This window comes from Gopherus evgoodei, chromosome 8, assembly GCF_007399415.2.
Source record: "Gopherus evgoodei ecotype Sinaloan lineage chromosome 8, rGopEvg1_v1.p, whole genome shotgun sequence".
Taxonomy (NCBI): Eukaryota; Metazoa; Chordata; order Testudines; family Testudinidae; genus Gopherus; species Gopherus evgoodei.
The window spans coordinates 83,417,206-83,436,852 of NC_044329.1; the positions used below are offsets into that span (position 1 = coordinate 83,417,206).

Here is a 19,647-nt window from a genome sequence, read left to right on the forward strand (position 1 = left end):
GGGCGACCACGTGAGGGAGCCTGGCCCCGCCCCGGCCTCGCTCGCTCCCGGAACCTTTGGTTCCAGGCCGGGTTTCCGCGGCCGCTGAGTGTCCCAGCGCCAGCCCCGCCATGGCGGCGGAGGGGAAGGATCCACTCGGCTACTTCGCGGCCTACGGCGGTGACAGCAGCAGCTCCTGCTCGGACTCCGAGAGCGACGAGCCGCGCGCCGCCGGGGGAGAGGCGGCCGGGGCTGCTGGGGAGGCGGCCGGGGCCAGCCCGGGCCGGAAGCCGCGGCTGCCTGGGCCCGACGAGCTGTTCCGGAACGTGTCCCGGCCACCGTCCTTTCTCTATAACCCGCTCAACAAGCAGATCGACTGGGAGCGCCGGGTCGTGCGGGCGCCCGAGGAGGTGAGGCCCGGGGACGGCCCCGCGTGGGGGCTCGGGTCGGCGCGATACGGGGAGGGCTCTCGGGGAAAGCCCGGCGTTCTGCGCGCGGCCCTCCCGGCCCTGTGCTGCCGGGTGCGGTGCCCCAGGGAGAGCCCCGAACCTCTGCGAACGGCGAGCGGAGTCTCTCCCGCCCCCTGGGAGCCAAGCGGCCATCGGGGGCTCCCGAGTTACCGGGCTCCCGCTAGTCTAGGACACTGTGACCCTCTTCAGCCGTGGTTCTCACCCTATTTATCGTTATGGGCCGCAGGTTGAGAACCACAGCCCCGCCCCCCGTAAATCTCCACAATCCTCTATGCCCAGCGCCCCCTGCCCAGAGACCCCGCCACGGAAAGGAGGGTAGCCTAAAACCTGCGGATGCCCCCCTCCCCGCAACCCTGGCCAGAGACCCACTCTCCCGCACCCTGTCCCCCCACGGCACTCACCAGTCCCCTGCTGGCAGTAGCGCTCCAGTAGGCTGCCAGACATTGTCTCTCCCGGACCAGCCCCATTGCCTTTTAGACCAGAGCAACACATTTTGAATTTTTTTTTAACACCCAGCTGGGCTGCAGCTGTCTGCTGATTGGGCTGTATGCAGGTTGAGAAATCGCTGTTCTTGAGCAAGGCCCTCAAACAGCACCATGGTGAGATTGCCAGAACTACTTCCCAACAGGTGCACTGGGAGGAACATCAGGATAGAGCCCTGGAGCTGGACTGGGTAACAGTAGGAGTCAGTATTGTGGGGTAGGGGCAGGAGCGGGATTAAAAAATAGTCCCGCACAGGTTTCTAAATCAGACTTCTCCTCACCAAGTTTATTGAATCTTTGCTATTTTCTTTGGGCTGGGTGCATGGGGTTTAGTTTTCTGGTTTTCCCCTTTATTGTTTTAGGGGAAAGGCTCTTTCTTGTTTAACCTTGCCAGGGTAGAGTGACCAGACAGGAAATGTGACAAATTGGGATGGGAGTGGAGGTAATAGGAGTCTATATGAGAAAAAGACCCAAAAATCGGGACTGTCCCTATAAAATTGGGATATCTGGTCACTCTATGCCAGGGCCCCTCTGGTAACTGTTTTTGGTAATCCAGAGATCAGATCTCCTTTGGTTTGATGACTTAACGTGAGGCTCTCGCATTCTGCTCCACTTTGCTTTGTTGCAGTGCATTGTTGTAAACAGTTGTGTTCTCTTCAACAGCCTCCTAAGGAATTCAAATTGTGGAAGAGTAATGCAGTACCACCACCTGAGATTTACAGTATTAAGGAAAAGAAGCCGCCACCACCTCCTGAGCTTGATATGGCAATAAAATGGTCCAACATATATGAGGACAATGGTGATGATGCTCCACAGCAAACAAACAAAGTTAACTTTTTACCAGAAGAGGAGCAAGAGCTTTCAGAATCAGGTGGGTAATTATCTAATCTGGTGAAGGGTCTAGGGTTGCCAACTTTCAGATTTCAGAAAACTGAACATCCTTGCCCTGCCCCGGTTCACTCCATCTGCCCTCCCTCCATTGCTTTCTCTCCCCCACCCTCGCTCACTGGCGCATTTTCACCAGGCTGCAGCAGGGGGTTGGGGTGTCAGAGGGGGCTCAGGACTGGGGCAGGGGTTGGAGTGTTACACAGGGCTGCGGGCTCCAGGAGGGACTTTGGGTGCAGAAGGAGACTTCTGGGCTGGGGCAAGGGGTTGGGGTGCAGGAGGGAATTTCGAGTATGGGCTCCAGGCAGTGCTTACCTCAGGCAGCTCCTAGAAGCAGCGATGTGTCTCTCTGGCTCCTAGGTACAGGGCAGGCTAGGGGAAGCACATGAAGTCACGTATCTGTCCCTGTGCCTAGGAGCTGGAGGGACAAGTCAGCTGCTATAAACAACGGACTTTTAACTGCCAGGCCAGCAGTGCTGACCGGAGCCTCCAGGGTCCCTTTTTGACCAGGTGTTCTGGTTAAAAACCAGACTCCTGGCAATCCTAGAAGGGTCTGAAAAATAAAAAGGGATGTTTCTTTTTGGGTGTGTATTATGTGATCTGCTTTTAGTTTGGTTTTCCTGGATTTCCTCCTTTCCCCTCCTCCATAATAGACAATATCTAATATATGGTAAGTTACTACTGTACTAGTGGCTCAAGAATGATTACGTGTAAAATCCTGTTATAAAAATTCCTCTTAGTAGGGGGAAAATCATAATGATTTTGATTAGTTTTCTAAGCACGTATTAAGAAACTCATCAGAAAGGGACAAATAAACCATTTTCCAAGCAACCATGTGCTATAGAGCTAATTTATAGGTTGTTGCAGGATGCAGTCCCAGGGAGCTTAGTTACATTAATTGTCTCTCTTGTTGTTGGGGTTGTTAAATGTTCTCTTGCTCGTATTCTGCTGTTCCAAAATCCTGTTTGAAGCTTCTCTTTTATCAAACATTTGGTTTTGTTATATTGAACTTAGAAAAAGGGATGAAGTAATAATAATGTAATACATCCCTGATTTTAAAGGATCAAGATTCTCATAGGATACCATGTAAAGTTAAAACATCCAGATTTCATAAATCAAAGCTTGAAACCATTGATCACCTTATAGTTCAAGGTCAGTCCTATAATTAATAGTTCATTAAAAATGTACTATCTGCTTTAATGAACCAATAGTAAGTGCAGTTCCTACATTGTGTTTCTTTTGATAGTTCTTTCTTCTCCAGATAGTTGTGATGTAATGTGGCCATGCTTTCCACAGTCACATATGTACTAAGCTTAACATGAATGTGAATAAAAAGTGGATTTGCTGAATACTGCTACATGTGCTAGAGGGAAAGATGTTAATACAAAATACAAATAAGGTGGTGCACATCACCAGGCTCTGCTGTAGAGATCTTTGGGGCAAGGCCATTGGTGGCCTGCTGTTCCTCCTCCTCTTGTACCTCTCTAAGCCAGAGCAATACTATCCATCTGCCTTATTTTCTTCCTCTCTTCACAGAATTATGTTGTCTGTGATTCAGCAGCAAGGTTAGATCCATAGTACAGGCAAGTCTTATCATATGTGGGGGTTCCATTCTGTGGTTATCATGTAAAGCGAAAACCGCGTATACTGAAAATTATATCCCCTAGTCCTTCAAATCCCGCCCGCAGCTCCAGTGGCAGAGCCAGGGTGGCATTTAAAGGGCTCCTCCAGGCTCCTGCCGCCGTGGGGAGCCCAGAGGAGCTCTTTAAATGCCACCTGGCCTTGCCGCCGGAGCTGCGGGGTGGGATTTGAAGGGCTCCACTGGGCTTCCCACTGCCGCGGGGAGCCCAGAGGAGCCCTTTAAATGCTGGCCCATAGCTTTGGCAGCCAGGCTGGGGCTGGCATTTAAAGGGCTCAGAGCTCCACGGTGGTTGGAGCCCTGGCTCCCTTAGTTTGCCCCAGGGGCTACCAGCCATCTCTGCAGCTGGGAGCCACCTGAGTGATTTAAAGGCCCTGGGACTCCCAGCCACAGCTGGTGCCCCAGGACCTTTAAATCTTGAGGCCATGCCTCTTCCACTTGAGGCCACACCCCCTCAGACTCCGGCCCTTCAGCGTAAAGTTGAAATTGTGCATGTTAAATGTGCCTAAGTTGCAACAGACCTGAATTTGTCTGTGTGTGTCATGTCTTTGCTGGCATGAATTGAGGCTGGCACTGTGATGCTCTGCTCCACTCCTCTCCTCATAGCATCAGCACGGTGAATCCAGCGCCTACCTCCAATGAAGAAGTGATGGCAGGGTCTGCAGAATATTTTTAATGTTCAGTCTGTAGTTTTTTTTAAAAATCTTAATTTCAGACAGGTTTTACCTTCAAAACTAAAAGAAAATTTAGTTATGAGAACTACTGTTTCACCCCAGAAGTAGCTATATTTCAGTGGTAGGCCAGGTTATTTATGATGTTTGTAAAGTACTTCAGGATAAAAAGAGCTGTAAGTGAAAGATGTATTTTAGAAGAGCATGTATAATACACGCACCTAAACATCTTGATACCATAGGTTGGAAGAATTGGCCATATAGGACATTGAATGTTCTTTTTGTCAACTACGTATTAAATGTGTTTGTGTGTGAGAATAACTCAAGACAAGCTGTAAAGAATAGAGCTAAAAGTAGAAAATATTTCTTTTGAAGCATCCAATATTGTCTTTGATATCAGCTTAGGCTTGCTCATTCAGAACTTGCTTGACAAAGGGAGCATCATCTGAGGATGGCATCCAACTGCTTTCTACAGTTTCACTCTGAATATTGACTGTTTGCTCTTGCTCCCTTTTCCTCCCACTCTTCATTTCACCTGCCCTGCATGCTCCCCTTCTTCCTTCCCTCTTCACCACTAGCCTATCCTCCTTCCTTTGTCTTCCCTCCTAACAAAATCCCACCCAGAAATTAAAAAGACATTGTACAACAAACATGAAATCTGCAGACCATCACCCTCTGCTTATATGTAATATCTCTCTTCCTATCCTTGGTCTGTCTTGTCTATTTAAATTGTTAGATCTTTGAGGCAGGGACTATCTCCTGCTGTTTGTACAATGTCTAGCATGATTGGCCCCTGGTTACTACCATAATAAAAATAATAAATCTTTCCTACTAACACTTTGGTCCATTCCAAGAGTGGGGATGTTATCCACCATCCTAGTGTGTGTGGTTCCAACGGATCTTCAGAAGTGGAAAAATAAATTGGTTTGGCAAGAGGCTAGGGTATGTGACAACATGTATCTAACTTTCCAGCTTGAGTTCATATATTGTACTTGCGTTAATTGACACCATCTTTTATTTAAAGATGATGAAAAAGATGAACCAGCTTCCACTAAGAAACGCAAACTAGACACTGGAGAAGAAACTAAGAGGAAGAAGTAATAAGCAGGACGAACTGCATTTGGCCCCAATGGACACCTAGTGAACTCTGATTCCTCTGCTGAAATGGGAAACAAATACACTTTCACCTAACTTATATCATATGTTGTTTAGAGATTTTTTTTTTAATTTCTATAGAATATTTGCCACTTGGAAAGCACAAGAGTTCATGGATCAGTATTGTGATAAAACTTGTATCCACTGAACAAAAATTAAGTCCATGTAAGCAATTTATTTAAAACATAACCTTTTGAAGTATTTGATGAATATTTGTGCTCGTACAGGTTATACGGCTTTGTGGTATTCTCTTTACCCACAGACTTGTGATGTGAGCTTTTCTCAGCTGACCTGCCATTGTGCTAAAACCTTTTATAAAGGAAGATATTTTTTAAATGTTTTAAGTAATGTACTGTGGTACATGTTTAATCAATGCTGTTTTGAAATGTATGTAAAGAGTGTAAATACCTAGGTCACCTGAAATTAAAACGACATCTGAAAATGTATATAGCTTAGCTGTTTAATAGGCAATATAATGGACAAATTCTATACTGTGTGTGTTTTAGCAGTATATTAGAGATGTTTGATAGATTCTTCAAGGTTTGATGTGCAATAAATTGAGAGTTACTGCTTCATTTAGGACACTGGCCTTCAAAAACGTACTTGAAAAGTGGAGTTTGCTTTGAAATCTATGCTGGATACAACCATATTGTTGCCTGCAGCAGTGGCTTATGAGGTTAAATGATATGAGGAAAATTGTCAATATTGCAGAATGGGGTCAATTTATGTATTCAGTATTCTCAAAGTGGAGAACAAAACTGACATGCATGCTAAAAACAGAAGTTGTCATGGCTCAACTTCAACACACGATTGTCAAATGCATCTCCTTCAGTACAAAATAGCACTATGAAGCTCAGGTGACTTTTATACACAAGCAGAAACAGAGGAGTTCTGCAGCAAGCAAGCAAGCAGTCTAGGTCTGTTCATTGCTCACATTGTAGAATCTAGTCAAGCAACATGCCCTCCTGATTCACATCTTTTCAGAGGGCTTTACGCATATCTGAGAATAAATGATGCCTAGGACCATTGCAATCAGAAATGATTCAGGTTCAACGGTAGGAGTGGGGCCGTGATTTCACAGGGCATAGTTACACACTGTGACAGTTTAGGAACTGTGCAATGCTGCAGCCATTTGAAATTAGAATGTAAATACCTAATTGTGACCAGCCTCCCATAGGGTGAAATTGCCACCCATTTTAAGAATCACACAAGGGAAGAAATTCAGCTTTATGTTTAATTCAAAAAGAGAGCATCTCCTCCAGCACATTACTCTTACACCTTAGTGAAGACTGCCATGGCTGTTACTGACACAGTATTTCTGTCAACACACAGGTAGCCACTGATTACTTATGCAACTACTGATCTAGCCTGACTCTGGGTACTGTTTGTTCATGAGTTTAGGTGGTCTCATTAAGCATTATATTTTTGAGCCTATTAAGCACCATTTACAAAGGTGGGGAAAAAATTTGATGTGTTAAACTTGAAGCTAGTGTCTGTGAATGATCAGGCTAAACCCAACCTTCTCTGTTCATCCTGTGGATCACTGGAGTTGGGAGTGTATTCTTCAAAGGATGTGTTGTTACGAAGAATCCTTAAATTGAGGTCAAAGAGGAACTTCAGTTTTGGTTACAAGTATAGAGAGCTGGATTGGAAGAGTGATACTGAGATTCTCTTCAGCCATGAAATCTAATAGGTCAGTTTCGTGGGTGTGCTATTCTGCTCCCTGTTGTCTAGTTAGCAAGGTGCTGGACCCCCTCTCCTGGGTGCTATTTGATCTAAAGAGGTTTTGGAAATTCTGCCTTAATTACCCGATCCCAGTAAATACAGAGAATATCCTGAGGTTAGCCAAGATAGCTGATTTTTGATACTAGAGAGATTCAATCTGTTCAAACCTCACAGTTGTCTAAGAGATTGACTAATGTTTGGATCCTGTAAAGATCTCTTTGTCTGCTGCCTGAAGTAGCTGAAACAATTCCATAGCTGTAGTTTAAAGCCAGGGACCCTGGCAGTAGATGCATGTCTGCAGTGGTGGCATGACAAAGAGGCTTTTGTCTTCATATTATTTGCTTCATTACCCTAGTAGCAACTTGGGCAAGGATCAGCATGTGATGATGGTACTTACTAGTGACTCCTGTTTGGCCTTGGAACACCGAGAGTATAATGATATGGTTAATATCGAGCCTTATTGAAACTAACAGCTTCCAACCTGTTTGGCTGTTAGTGGCAGAAACCATGTCTAACCTGGAACGGGACTTAATTAAAAATATTGCTTTGTTGGAGGTTGGGCGAAACATTGTTGAAGCTGGTGCGCACTATAGCTGTCCTTCATTCTGGATAAATATAGGATGCAACTTTTAGAGTAAGGTAGCTGAAACAACAGAAGCATTACTCAAAATGCAGACCGCATGCAAGGTTGCAGCCAGTCAGAAACTGAACTCTGTGAACAGGTGTGTGTTGCTGGGGTTTGAATGAAAATGTAGGAGGCTGAGTATTGACTGGTGGAGGTGTGTGTCTGTGGGAGAAGCAGCCAACAAGAGAAGCACTGGTAACATAGCCCTGAGAGAAAGCTAAGAGAGAGAACTTTTTGGGAAAGTGGCTGGCTGGAAAGAGGCTTGGAACTGTGAGCAGATAAATTGCCTCTTTGATTCCTACCATTTTCAGAGAAATAGGACTTTGTATATTTGTAAATAAACAAGATGGCAGTAAAGAAATATCTAACTCTCTTATCAATTTCTCTTCCTAAGGGAAACAACCTGCCCTCCTCCCCAATATTGGCTAAGGACTCAGCTCAGAAGGGGTAACAATATTTAGCATGTATCACTTTTCATCTTTTGATTTGTAATAATAATGCCTAGGTCTTATATAGCACATTTCATCAGTAGATCTGAAAGTGCTTTACAATGAAGGTCAATATCATTCCCGTTTTACAGATGGGAAAACTGAGGCACAGACTGGTTAAGTAACTTGCCCAAGCTTACGCAGCAACTAGTGGCAGAGCTGAGAATACAACTCAGATCTCAAGTGCCAGCTGAATGCTCTGCTCATTATACCATACCACTGGCCTGCTGGGTGATCTAGGACAAGTCACTTCACCTTTTTCTACTTCAGTTTCTCCATCTGTGATATAGGATAATGGAGATGAATGATACTGACCTTTGCAAAAACAGTTGAGATCCAGTGATAAAAATTACTATATAAGAGTTAAGTATTAAAATTATTATACATTGCCAGGTCCCCTGAACCTACACTGGCATTTTAGCCTCCTTGCAGTTTGAAGGTAGAACCACATCTGTCAGTCACTATCTCAGAAATATGTTCCAGCTGTTAAAGAGCCACAGAGCACATGAATCAATTTTCTTTTTGATTACTTCAGATATCTTGATATCTATAACCTTCCCCATAAAAATAACATGGGGAGGCTGCGCTGTCTTGTCTGAAGAAAGGAAATGTTCAGGTGAGCATGAATAAATACTGTGTTCCTCAAGAGATCCTACAATGGGATTTTGGCAGGGAGAGCTATGAAATAGGCAAGAATCCTGTGAATAAAGTCCTAACACAGGGATGGGGATGATGATGATGTAAGGAGTTGTCTACGAAAGAAGCCCCTCAGTCTTAGGGTTACAGAACACAATCTTCAGTTACAAGGGTCTTGGATATTTCTCTCAGCCAGTTTTTATTGGAAGCTGTTTTCTCAGTTTCTAGGAGTGCTAAATTGGCATCTGTGTTTCACACTAATTTTAACTAGATGTCTGAGCTTATCTTCTTTGTAAAACTGTACCTTCCAATGTCAGCTCCTAGTCCAGCTAGCTGCCTTTAGATGAGTTATGAAACAGGCATGGAGTAATTTAATTAATACAGAGATATATGGAGCATTGTGTTGGGTTATCCAGCAGTTATCAGGAGAGGGTTACTATTTTCTACCTGAGTAAATATCACAACTGTAGGCCCTTAGCAAAAAGACAATCAGAGAATCTGTTCACAAGGGAAGTAGGCCGGGTCCAGCTTTAAGTAATTTCCCAAGGACACAATAGAAGAAGGTGCTTTGAGGAACTTGGCTAGATGATATGAGGGACTAGTTGCTCTTTTGGGGCTGGGATAAGAAATGCTTTGTAGGATCTTGAAACTCCTTGTAGAGTTGTTACTTGGGTAATTTAGAAACAAGCTGAAAAGTTTTTTGAGCTCTGTTTAAACTTCTGACAAACTTGTGCTATGATCTCTGGAAAAGCCAGTTTGATAGTTGGACATCAAGAATCTGGTGCAGTGGTTTTTATGCTCAAAAGGGGCTTGTTTGATTAAGGCATAAACATTGGTTATGTGAAGTCTGTGGCTAGCATGGTACAATATCATATGTATGGTAGCTGGGTTTAGACACTTTTAACAATTTAGTTTCAGCATCACTTTGTATTGTCTGTGTTGCTAATCTTAAAAGGAATGCTTAATAAAATAATTAATAATAAATATCTGACTCTTATTTATTGCCTTTAATCAGTAGATTTCAAAGCACTTTAATATAAAGAGCTTGAAGCTATTGTTTTACCATTGTGATTCTTCCCCCCCCCCACACATGCTCAGAGTGGGAGCTCTCTTTAAAAGTTTGTTTTTTAATAAAGATTTCCCATTCTCTCTCCTTAGCCCATGTCTTCCATTAGCTTCTCAAACTACAGTATTTACAGTAGTGGCAGACTAGCTATGTGAATTCTGTAGGATAATTCTGTGGTTTGGATGAATCAGACTAAAGTCTCCATGCATGAATGAGAAACAGCCTTGATCCATGAGCAAGTTTTACACTTATTGTTGTACTGTTTTTCATGGTGCCATTGGTTTGAATGGGAAGGGGAGGAGTTGCTCCACAAGCCAGCCTTTACAAACAGAAAGGGGTGTAGGGTGGGGGTGGTCAATGTAGGCTCTGTTGGCCAAAAGCTTCCATTTTAAATTGCTACTAAGTAGTAACAACTCCTCTTTAGGTCTTTATTAACACCCTGTGTGTTTCTTCAAGTTTCTGTTCTGGGAGAATAATAATCACAGGACTGGAATAAACTGTACTCAAACTTTATCAGTCAGTTAGGACAAATGTACAAATAACTGTTGGGGATTGATTAACTGATTTTCAAAGATATATTTTCAGTGCTAATTCTTAGAAAGTCTGTTTTAAGTCGCTTCTACCTTTGGTGATTGCTAAGGATGAGGTGTATAAAAGGATGAAGGATTATTAGGAAGATTGAGCTTTTTTGTAAAGGTCCTGCTGGCACTCAGATGACAGATGTTCTCTCGGCAGTCTGGATGCACAGAGAACAATAGGTGTTGTAAATAACTCAGATTCCTGTGTGCTTTTAAGCAGGAATGAAATACTGTATTGATCTTAAAACATTTACTTTTTCAGAGAATTTAAATGAGGCAAGACACTGAATCCATATCACTACATAATTAGGATGATGAAGAAATGGAATGGTATAATGAATCTGAATCAGTTCATGCTCTAGTTAAAGGGATGGTATCTCTAAAGTGCTAGACTTGCTAACTTTTTTCCAAGGAGATTCCACTAGAGGGTGTCTAAATTAAGTATGCTAGAAAAATGGCTGTTATACAGACACTCATTTTTCATGAATCAAATACTCTTCCATTTCAACAGAGTGTCTTGGGAAAAGGTACATGGCTGTCTCGGATGTTTCCTAGATTGTGGCCCACAACTTCTGATTCTGTTAAGTATTGTGTGTTATAGCCTTTGTCTGACTGATGAGCTCTTTAAAACTACTGTAATTTTTTTAAATTTCAATTTGTTTTTAATTCCTTCCAGACTATAATCTCCACACAATCAATGAATATTTAGAAGGATCTAACCACAGATTAATGAGGCTAACAAGTTAATAACCAAATAGGTTTTATTCTCAACAAATGAGCTATAAGGTTAAAAGTCATACACAGCTGTCTAAGAAAAATATTGAGTATTCTGGGGTAGGTCAGCCATTCAATTTTTTTGGTACAAAACACACACAAGTGATTCAACTCCCTATTTTTGATACAATTCACAAAGTAGAAGAGGGACCTTAGATGTCTGTGCTATCCCATTTCTGACATCAGTATTCCAAATCAGTGCTTCACAAATATGGTTTTGATTATGGCTTTCTGGAGAAAGGAGACCAAGTCACTAAAGTTACAAAAGTCTATCAAATCATAGTCCCCTTGATTGAATTGGTGCAGTTTGGGCCAGGGAGATGCAGATAGGCTTCTAGTGGCATTTTCAAAAACATCTAGATGCCTAATTCCTGGGCACTTCTGAAATCTACACCTAAATACCTTTACAAGTTGGGCCTTTTATGATATTTTACAGAGTGACGTTCAAAGCTTCCAGTTTGAGAGGAAAAAAGCCCAAAATTAATTTTGTTATCCTGCAGTGAAAATTGGTCTAGATTTGGCAAGAACACACTAAATCTTATTTCTGCCATATAAGCTATTGGGGAATGCCAACTCAAGTCATAATTTGCCTTGAAAAGTTCCAGTTATCTAATCCCTGTTTTATCCCACAGAGTGGATCCCTGGCCTCCTCTTTATTAAGAAAAACTAAAACAATGCTCTAGTTGGATGAAACAGTGAAACACACACTGCCAGCCCTCTGCTCAGCTATGGCAATTCAATGCAGTAATACATGGGTACAGATCAGCAGAAACATGTAGCTAAAGATGGTGAATAAGCAAGAATAAACTTCTTTCTTATTAAGTGTTTGGAAACCATGTCTGACTAAATTAACTCTAGGGGCCCAATTGAGACCTAAAGTGAGTGTATGCAACTCCACTGACTTCCATGTGAGATTGGAACACATATTGTATTAGTGTAAACAAACAAATGGAATTGGAGCCACTTATACTTACATGAGGCCATAGGTGTTCAGGTTACGTTATGGGAGCCTCAGAAAAATTTCCAGCATCCTCCCTGAGGTCTTATTTCTGAGTGCATTTGTGTAGGACAACGTATAATTCCCTGCACCCAAACTTCCTTAGAATGGAGTTTGCAAATGCAAGGTATTTGGGGCATTGTGCTGCTGCTGCACTGAGGATGATTTAGAACAGGATTTAATGCAGTTAGGTGCCACAGTTCAGTTAGAGCTGACACTAGGCCTATGAAACTAACCCTTTTCTCCTTAGCACTCTGTGTTCTCTTCAGAGGCATTGAAGATGAACTCGGCTCCTCAGAACACAAAGTGCCTGCAATAGTCCAATGAGAAGAAATGGAGGTGCCATGCTCTAGGGCTGAACTCTGCCTTGTGTTTAGGCTTTTACCTTCAACAGCTAAATAGGATTTAATTTTGCACAGGCTGGTTCAGTGTAGTGAAATGGGTGAGAAAGAAAATAGTAAGTGTAGTGCTACTTAAAGGGCAGAGGTTACCATAAACTGAGTATGCACTGGGGCAGCCAAAACTCCTTACTAGATGTGCTGAGAATAGGCCTATGTTGTTTGTCATGGAGGTTTTAGTAGTGGATGTTGCAGTACTTTCTTCAATAGTTGCTCTGTACTTGAAAGTGTTACTTATGATTCATAAAATTATCTTGAGCATCTTAAATAAAGGAGTTGGATTTAGGGTTGGGAATATTTCTGGTCATTTACTTTGCTTCCCCCACCACCACCATCACTACTTCCTTAGGGGAAAGTCCTACACAGATTCCTGAATTGTATAAACCAGAACAATTGTTACTGGGAAGCTTGCTGTCTGGGTACCTGTTGATCAATTTTAAAATGCTGCCAAACTGAGGACTTCTTGAAAAATTGCTTATTTTTCTTGATTGTGTTGCATGGATTTTTTTTTAAACAAGTAACTTCACCAGTCTGTGTTTGTCGTGAAAGAAGCAGGCTTAAAAGAGGACATGTGATCACTGTGTCCTTTTGAGCAAGAGTGACTGAAGTCTGGATTGAAATGTGGCTCCTAAAGCAACATACGTCTGCCTTGGCCTCCTCGTTAGTAGTTAGGCACATTCCAGAGACTACAGGCATTCATTTGATGCTCTAACCCAGGGGTGAGCAAACTTTTTGGCCTGAGGGCCACCTCTGGGTGGGGAAATTGTATGCAGGGTCATGAATGCAAGGCAGGGGTTGGGGTGTGGGAAGGAGTGCAGGGTGTGGGAGGGGGTGTGGTGTGCAGGAAGGGGCTATGGGCAAAGGGTTGGGGTGCAGGAGGGGTGTGGAGTGTGGCTGGGAGCTCAGCAGGGGGTTGGGGTGCAGGAGGGGTGTGGGGTGTGGCAAGGGGCTCAGGGCAGGGGGGGTTCAGGGTGCAGGCTCTGGGCTGGTGCCATTTACCTTGAGCAGCTCCGGGGTGGCAGCAGCACACCGCGGGCTGAGGCAGGTTCCCTGCCTGCCATAGCCCTGTGCTGCTCCCGGAAGTGGCCAGCATGTCCGGCAGTGGCTCCTCAGGGTGGGGCAAGCGGCTCCACTGCGCGCTGCCCTCACCGGTAGGTACCACCCCCAAAACTCCCACTGGCCATGGTTTCCTGTTCCCAGACAATGAGAGCTGCGGGGGGCAGTGCCTGCAGGTGAGAGCAGCACACGGATCCCTCTTTTCCCCTCTCCCCAGGGGCCACAGAGATGTGGTGCCAGCTGCTTCTGGGATAGATGATCAGGCAATAGATGTTTGTTGCAAAAAAGTGGATTTCTGCTTGGGGGGAAAAAATCCTGATTTGGAACAGAGTGGGGAGATTCATTTGTCAGAATCAGGTGCTTGTTGCTGATGGACATGGAGAAATTCTGCTTCAGGTCAAATTTGTGAATATCCTTCAAAAATCTTCCATTTCATATGCAAATATTTAATCAGCAACAATTGACATAGAATGTATACACAACCATGGAAGACATCTTAGAAATACCAGAGATAAATAATTTACATCAGCATAGCTACCCTAGTAAGGGGCTTACTACATCTGAATAGGCTAAAAGCCCTTTCAGAATGGAAGCTTACATCTCTGAACAATTCATTTACTAACAGAGGAGAGCTGTGACTGTGCTTCCATATTGCTTTTCAAACAGAAATGAGAGGCTTTACTGTGATGGTTAGAAAAGGACTCCTTGGTGTTTGCCCCGAGAATGGGATGAGATGGAAGTTGTGTAGACTGAATGCTGCATTTGTCTTGTCTGTTGCTTTGTGTAAATCTTTGCAGCATTTCCATAGTTTCACACACCATCTAAATAACCACTAGTGAGACTAGCACAATATTAACTTTAGCAGAGTGAAGTTCAACTATGTTCTGCAGTGGGACATCTGAAGGGCAGATATGTGTGTAAAATCCCAAATTCCAGCTGTAGAGGAATTTGAGAGATTGTAAATGATAGTGTTAGAGTGCTGCGGTGCACTCCCATCCTGATCAGTCAATTCACCATGTTTGGTATGTTGTTCCAAGTCAGAGTATAAGCAGTAAACAAGTAATAGTAACCAGAATTCTATTTTGCTTCTCTTTAATGACTTATTACTAGAGAGCAGTACTGTCTTGTCCCAGCTTGTGGCTTTACTCTGCCTGAACTGACTGGCAACATAAGGGCTTTTCAAAGCAAAAATGGAGTAATGAATTTTAAGTGTGAGTCACCCTAAAGCTTAAAAACAGTAGATTTCCCCTTATGTCTATAATTGCTTATCTCTAGGGTAAAATCAGTTAGGAATTGCAACACTGAAAGTGACAATGTTAATGTCTCACAGCAACAGCAAAATAAACAGCATTTCTTGGAGTAGCAATCCCTCTTCTTCACTTCCATCTGAACCCTGTTGTGGCCATCCTGAAAACCGAGCATGGGCCTATGCCCAAAGAAACAATCAGAAATCATGATGTATTTGCCATTGATGTGCTATGTTTTTGTTCAGTGGCCAGTGGCTGGCTGGGTGGATTTTGGCAGGGTTGCACAGTCTATAATAACCATAAGTGAAGGCATAGACTTCAACAAATATTATTAGTTACTATAGACCTCTCTTTGCCCAGAGGCTAATACATATGTATAACCCAGATCCAGAATGAGTTATGCAGGCAAAATATCAGTTGAAGTCGCAAGGAGTTTTGCTTGCAAAGGAGTACCATACTGGGAAAAGAATTCAGCTGTATTATGAAGGGGGAAACCATTTCAGTTTTACTAATTTAATATTTACCTAGGCTTCATCATTGTGTCTCAGTAATGCAACAGAGAATCAATGAGTATTCACAGACTTTAAAGATCTCTGAAATACCTTGCTGCTGCTGTTAAATTTATTTTTTAATGTCCAAAAGTTACTAGGTACTTTACAAAACCAAGAAAGACACAAATCCCCACTCCAAGACACCTCACACTAAACTCAGATGTGACACCACAAGTGAGGAGGATAACGAACAAAGCTGGGGGGGTGGGGTGGCGCTCAGGAGAGGACGTAAGACCAAGGTTACAATAATGTGTGGTCAGTTAAGTAAGGCATGAATATATCTTGGTGGTCCCATTCAATCTATTTGTGGGGGTGAGGGACGTGGGATCTTTTCTGAGAGTGTATTTACTCACTTGTATGTGACAGCAAAAGTGAGTTTTTCAGAACGGATTTGAAGCAGGAGATGGTGGTGGCTCAGTGAGCAGATTCTGAGATGGCATTCATGGGGCAGTGTGGCCAAAGGCACAGAGGTAGGAGGGTGCAAAGTAAATGAAGGAAGCATAAAAGTTTGCATCAGGGCAGTGGGGATTAGAGGAGAGCCTGAAAGGAGACAAGGTCAGAGATACCAGCTGGTGCTGAGTGAGTAGGACCTTGAAAGCTAGGAAAAGGTTATTGGAGTCTCCTGGAGTCAAAGCTCTGAGGCTTGCTACATTAGTACATAAATAACAGCTTTATTGTAGGAATACATTCATGCTGACTGAACTGCCTAGTCTAGTGGGTGCTGTGTAAGACCTGGGATGGATTCTTAGTGGGCAGTCTTTTCTAAGGTTCTTAAAAATATGCATGGTCAGAAATATGGATGGGGATCTTTCTAGGAAATTATTTGAATCAGGACAGGTTTATCTATTTGAATGTTCTTTAGTTGAAAGAAAAAACATCTCTTGTATGATTTCAAAAGTTTTCCTTTCAAACCACTGCTAGGATTCACCCCAAATACTAAACATGTTTCATAACCACATAAGTTGTTTTGACATTTTTATAAATTTCCATCTAACTGTTCAACTTTCTAATGACAGCAGTAAGAAGAACAGGAGTACTTGTAGCACCTTAGAGACTAACAAATTTATTTGAGCATAAGCTTTCATGGGCTACAGCCCACTTCATCGGATGCATAGAATGGAGCATATAGTAAGGATATATATATATATACAGAGACCATGAAAAGGTGGGAGTTGTCCTACCAGCTCTAAGTGGCTAATTAATTAAGAGAAAAAACTTGTGTAGTGATAATCAAGATAGCCCATTACAGACAGTTTGACATGAGGTGTGAGAATACTTAACATAGGGAAATAGATTCAATGTGTGTAATGGCAGCAGTGTTCACTTTCTCCATAAGGGTCTTAGCTGCCTGCTGTAATAGCTAGAAGGCAGCTACCAAACAGGTTCAGTGGGTTACAGCTGCCTAAGATGGCCTGTGAGTGTGGGGTTGCAAGATTTCTCCTTCCAAGGCCTGCAGGCTTTGACCTGCTAATAGGTGCCTAAACAGGGTCCCATCTGTCACATATGTAGCCAACAGCATCAAATCAAAAAGGCGGCAAAGTAGTAATAGCCTCTTATCGCATAGTTTTGTCTGTGATACCTGAGAAACCATATAGCATAATCAGAATATGGTCAGAACGTACTATTTGGATGTGTAAGTTCCAAAGAGACACTAAAGTTGGCAGACTTGTGGTTTGACCTGTTTTTTTCCTTTTGAGGGCGTGGTGGTTATTGTCTTTTTTTTTTTTCCAGGTTATTTTTAGTTCTTCAAAATTTAAATAAGGACCAGATAAAACACTCTGGCAACTGCTCAAGGCAAATGAGCAACCTTAGATTTCCAGCTGACAGCATCTCTTTTATTATAGTCAGTTTCAAAAAGTGAGTTAAAGTAGTTTCAGATACTACACCCTCCTCAGTCTCTGTCTCCCACACGCCAATTTTGGTTTTATACTCAACATTTTCAATTTTTTCTCTCACGTAAGCAACAAGAGAAGCTGCCAAATTACACAGTGAAAATGGCTATGCATACAATACTATTAAATGCACAAAATAAACACTTTGAAAAATAGAGGAAAAAAACCCAGTAATCTTAGGTATTACAGATAACAGTAACAGTTTAAAAAAAATCAGAAGAGTCATTTGTTTTTTAAGTTGGTGATGTCCTTTTACATACCCGTGTAGTGTGTGCTGGCAGAACATTTAATTTAGGAAACAGATTTCAACAGGGAGGAGGGAAATATTTTTTAAACAATAAAAACTGTTAATAATTATGTGTATATATTGCTGTAAATTTACACATCACTTTATAAAGTAGATTACTATACATTTTCTGACACCACTGTATCCTTTCCAGTTTGACTGTATTAAAATGTGGTGAATCTTTTTATTGTGGGTGAGTTACAAAGATTACGCTAGAGGATAATTAGAAAAGAGATTGGATAAGCCAGTGTTTGCATCCACTAAAGAATGTAAATATTTTGAGTATCTTCAACAGTTAACCCTTCTCAGTAACAATTCTAAAACCCTTCTCAATGACAATTCTAATCCGAAGAGCATACTTAAATTATAGAAATCTTAGTACCCTTTAACTGCATATTTTAAGCACAAATAATTGTTATAGATGGCTTTCCATATTCACCACACAACTCACAAAACAAAGCAACACACCTGCGAAGACAAAATAAACTGAAAAGTATTTTAAGGTAAATATAAATTTGATTCAATAAATGTTTTATTTTGCAAGTTACTTTACTGGAAACTCAGAGAGAACTACTATTCAGACAGAATTACTGTCTAACAGGCCTGGTTCTCATTGTCAGTCTCTCTACTGTTAGGTATTATACATATATCCCATTTCTCCTACCTTGGTTGATATGCCTCCATCATAAAACATACCAAGTTGTCCTAATTGCATAGTAGCTAGTGAAAAACAAACTACAGTAGCTGCCCAGATGCATGAACTGTGTTTTCATTAACTCTTGGATTAAAACTGTATAGGAGGATACTTGTCTGCAGGAAATTGCATGGTAACATTGAGAATGAATGATCTCCCCAACCCAAAACCTGTCCCAGTATCTGACCACTGTACCACATGACAAATACCTCAACCTAACCCCATTTCTACCAGCTGCATTTTACCAGGTGCTAGTCACATGGAAACTAGGCAATGTGTTAAGAGTTAATAGATGCTAGGTTGGACTTGTTTGACTAAATGATAAATTATTAATAAAAAGTTGGTATATGTGAATTATTTCTCTAATGTTATAATAACACATTAGCTATAATCAGTGTTCTCTCTTGGTGACTCCTTTGTTGTATTAATACCATGTTTTGTTACACCCCAGCCAACTTCTGACTCTACTGAAGTACATCATACATTTTTTGCTATAAAGGACATTGTGTCACTTCAACAGAGACAACATGGCATCTGAGACATGCCTCAAGCTGCATTGTTCATATTACTATAGAGAAGAATGAGTGTCAACATTTCCATTCTAGGAATCTATTTAAACTGATCTATATAATTGGCTGTGGGTGAAGCCAAAGAGGTTTGGGATTGACTTCTGTATTCACCCGCAAGTCAGGCAAACCTTGATGTCAATATCTCTATATCATTTTCATGCCATGAGAGCCTGTGATCTAGAAAAGGATACAAATTCCAGCATAGGTGCTAGGGATGCTGCCACACCCTCTGGCTTGAAGTGGATTCCATTATATACAGGGTTTACAATTTGATTCAATGGCTCTCAGCAACCCCACTATACAAATTGTTCCTGCACCCTTGAACTCCAGGAGAGGGCAGACTGCAACTAAATAACATGTTCTGCTCTGCCTTAGGGCTGGTCTACACTAAGGGAGGGGATCGATCTAAGATACGCAACTTCAGCTATGTGAATAACGTAGCTGAAGTTGAAGTATCTTAGATCGAATTACCTACTGTCCTCACAGCGTGGGATCGACATCCGTGGCTCCCCCTGTCGACTCCACTACCACCGCTTGCTCTGGAGTTCCGGAGTCGACAGGAGTGCGTTCAGGGATCGATATATCGCATCTAGATGAGACGTGATATATCGATCCCCAAGAAATCAATTGCTACCCGTGGATACAGCGGGTAGTGAAGACGTAGCCTTACACTCTGTGCAGTGTAAGGCTACGTCTTCACTACCTGCCGTATCCGCTTGAAGCCAGTATTGCTTGAAGCCATACCTGCTTGAAGCCAGTGCAATTGCATGGAATGTAAATTGGG

General features: G+C 42.4%; 1 protein-coding gene across 1 annotated transcript; it reads left to right on the plus strand.

Annotated features, from left to right (window-relative positions):
* Window positions 1-85: 85 nt before the first annotated feature.
* C8H1orf52 (chromosome 8 C1orf52 homolog) lies at window positions 86-9,227 on the plus strand. Its single transcript, XM_030571480.1, has 3 exons — window positions 86-389; window positions 1,595-1,802; window positions 5,151-9,227. The coding sequence occupies exons 1-3, from the start codon at window positions 111-113 to the stop codon at window positions 5,225-5,227; spliced, it is 564 nt and encodes a 187-aa protein (XP_030427340.1). The 5' UTR covers window positions 86-110; the 3' UTR covers window positions 5,228-9,227.
* Window positions 9,228-19,647: the final 10,420 nt, after the last annotated feature.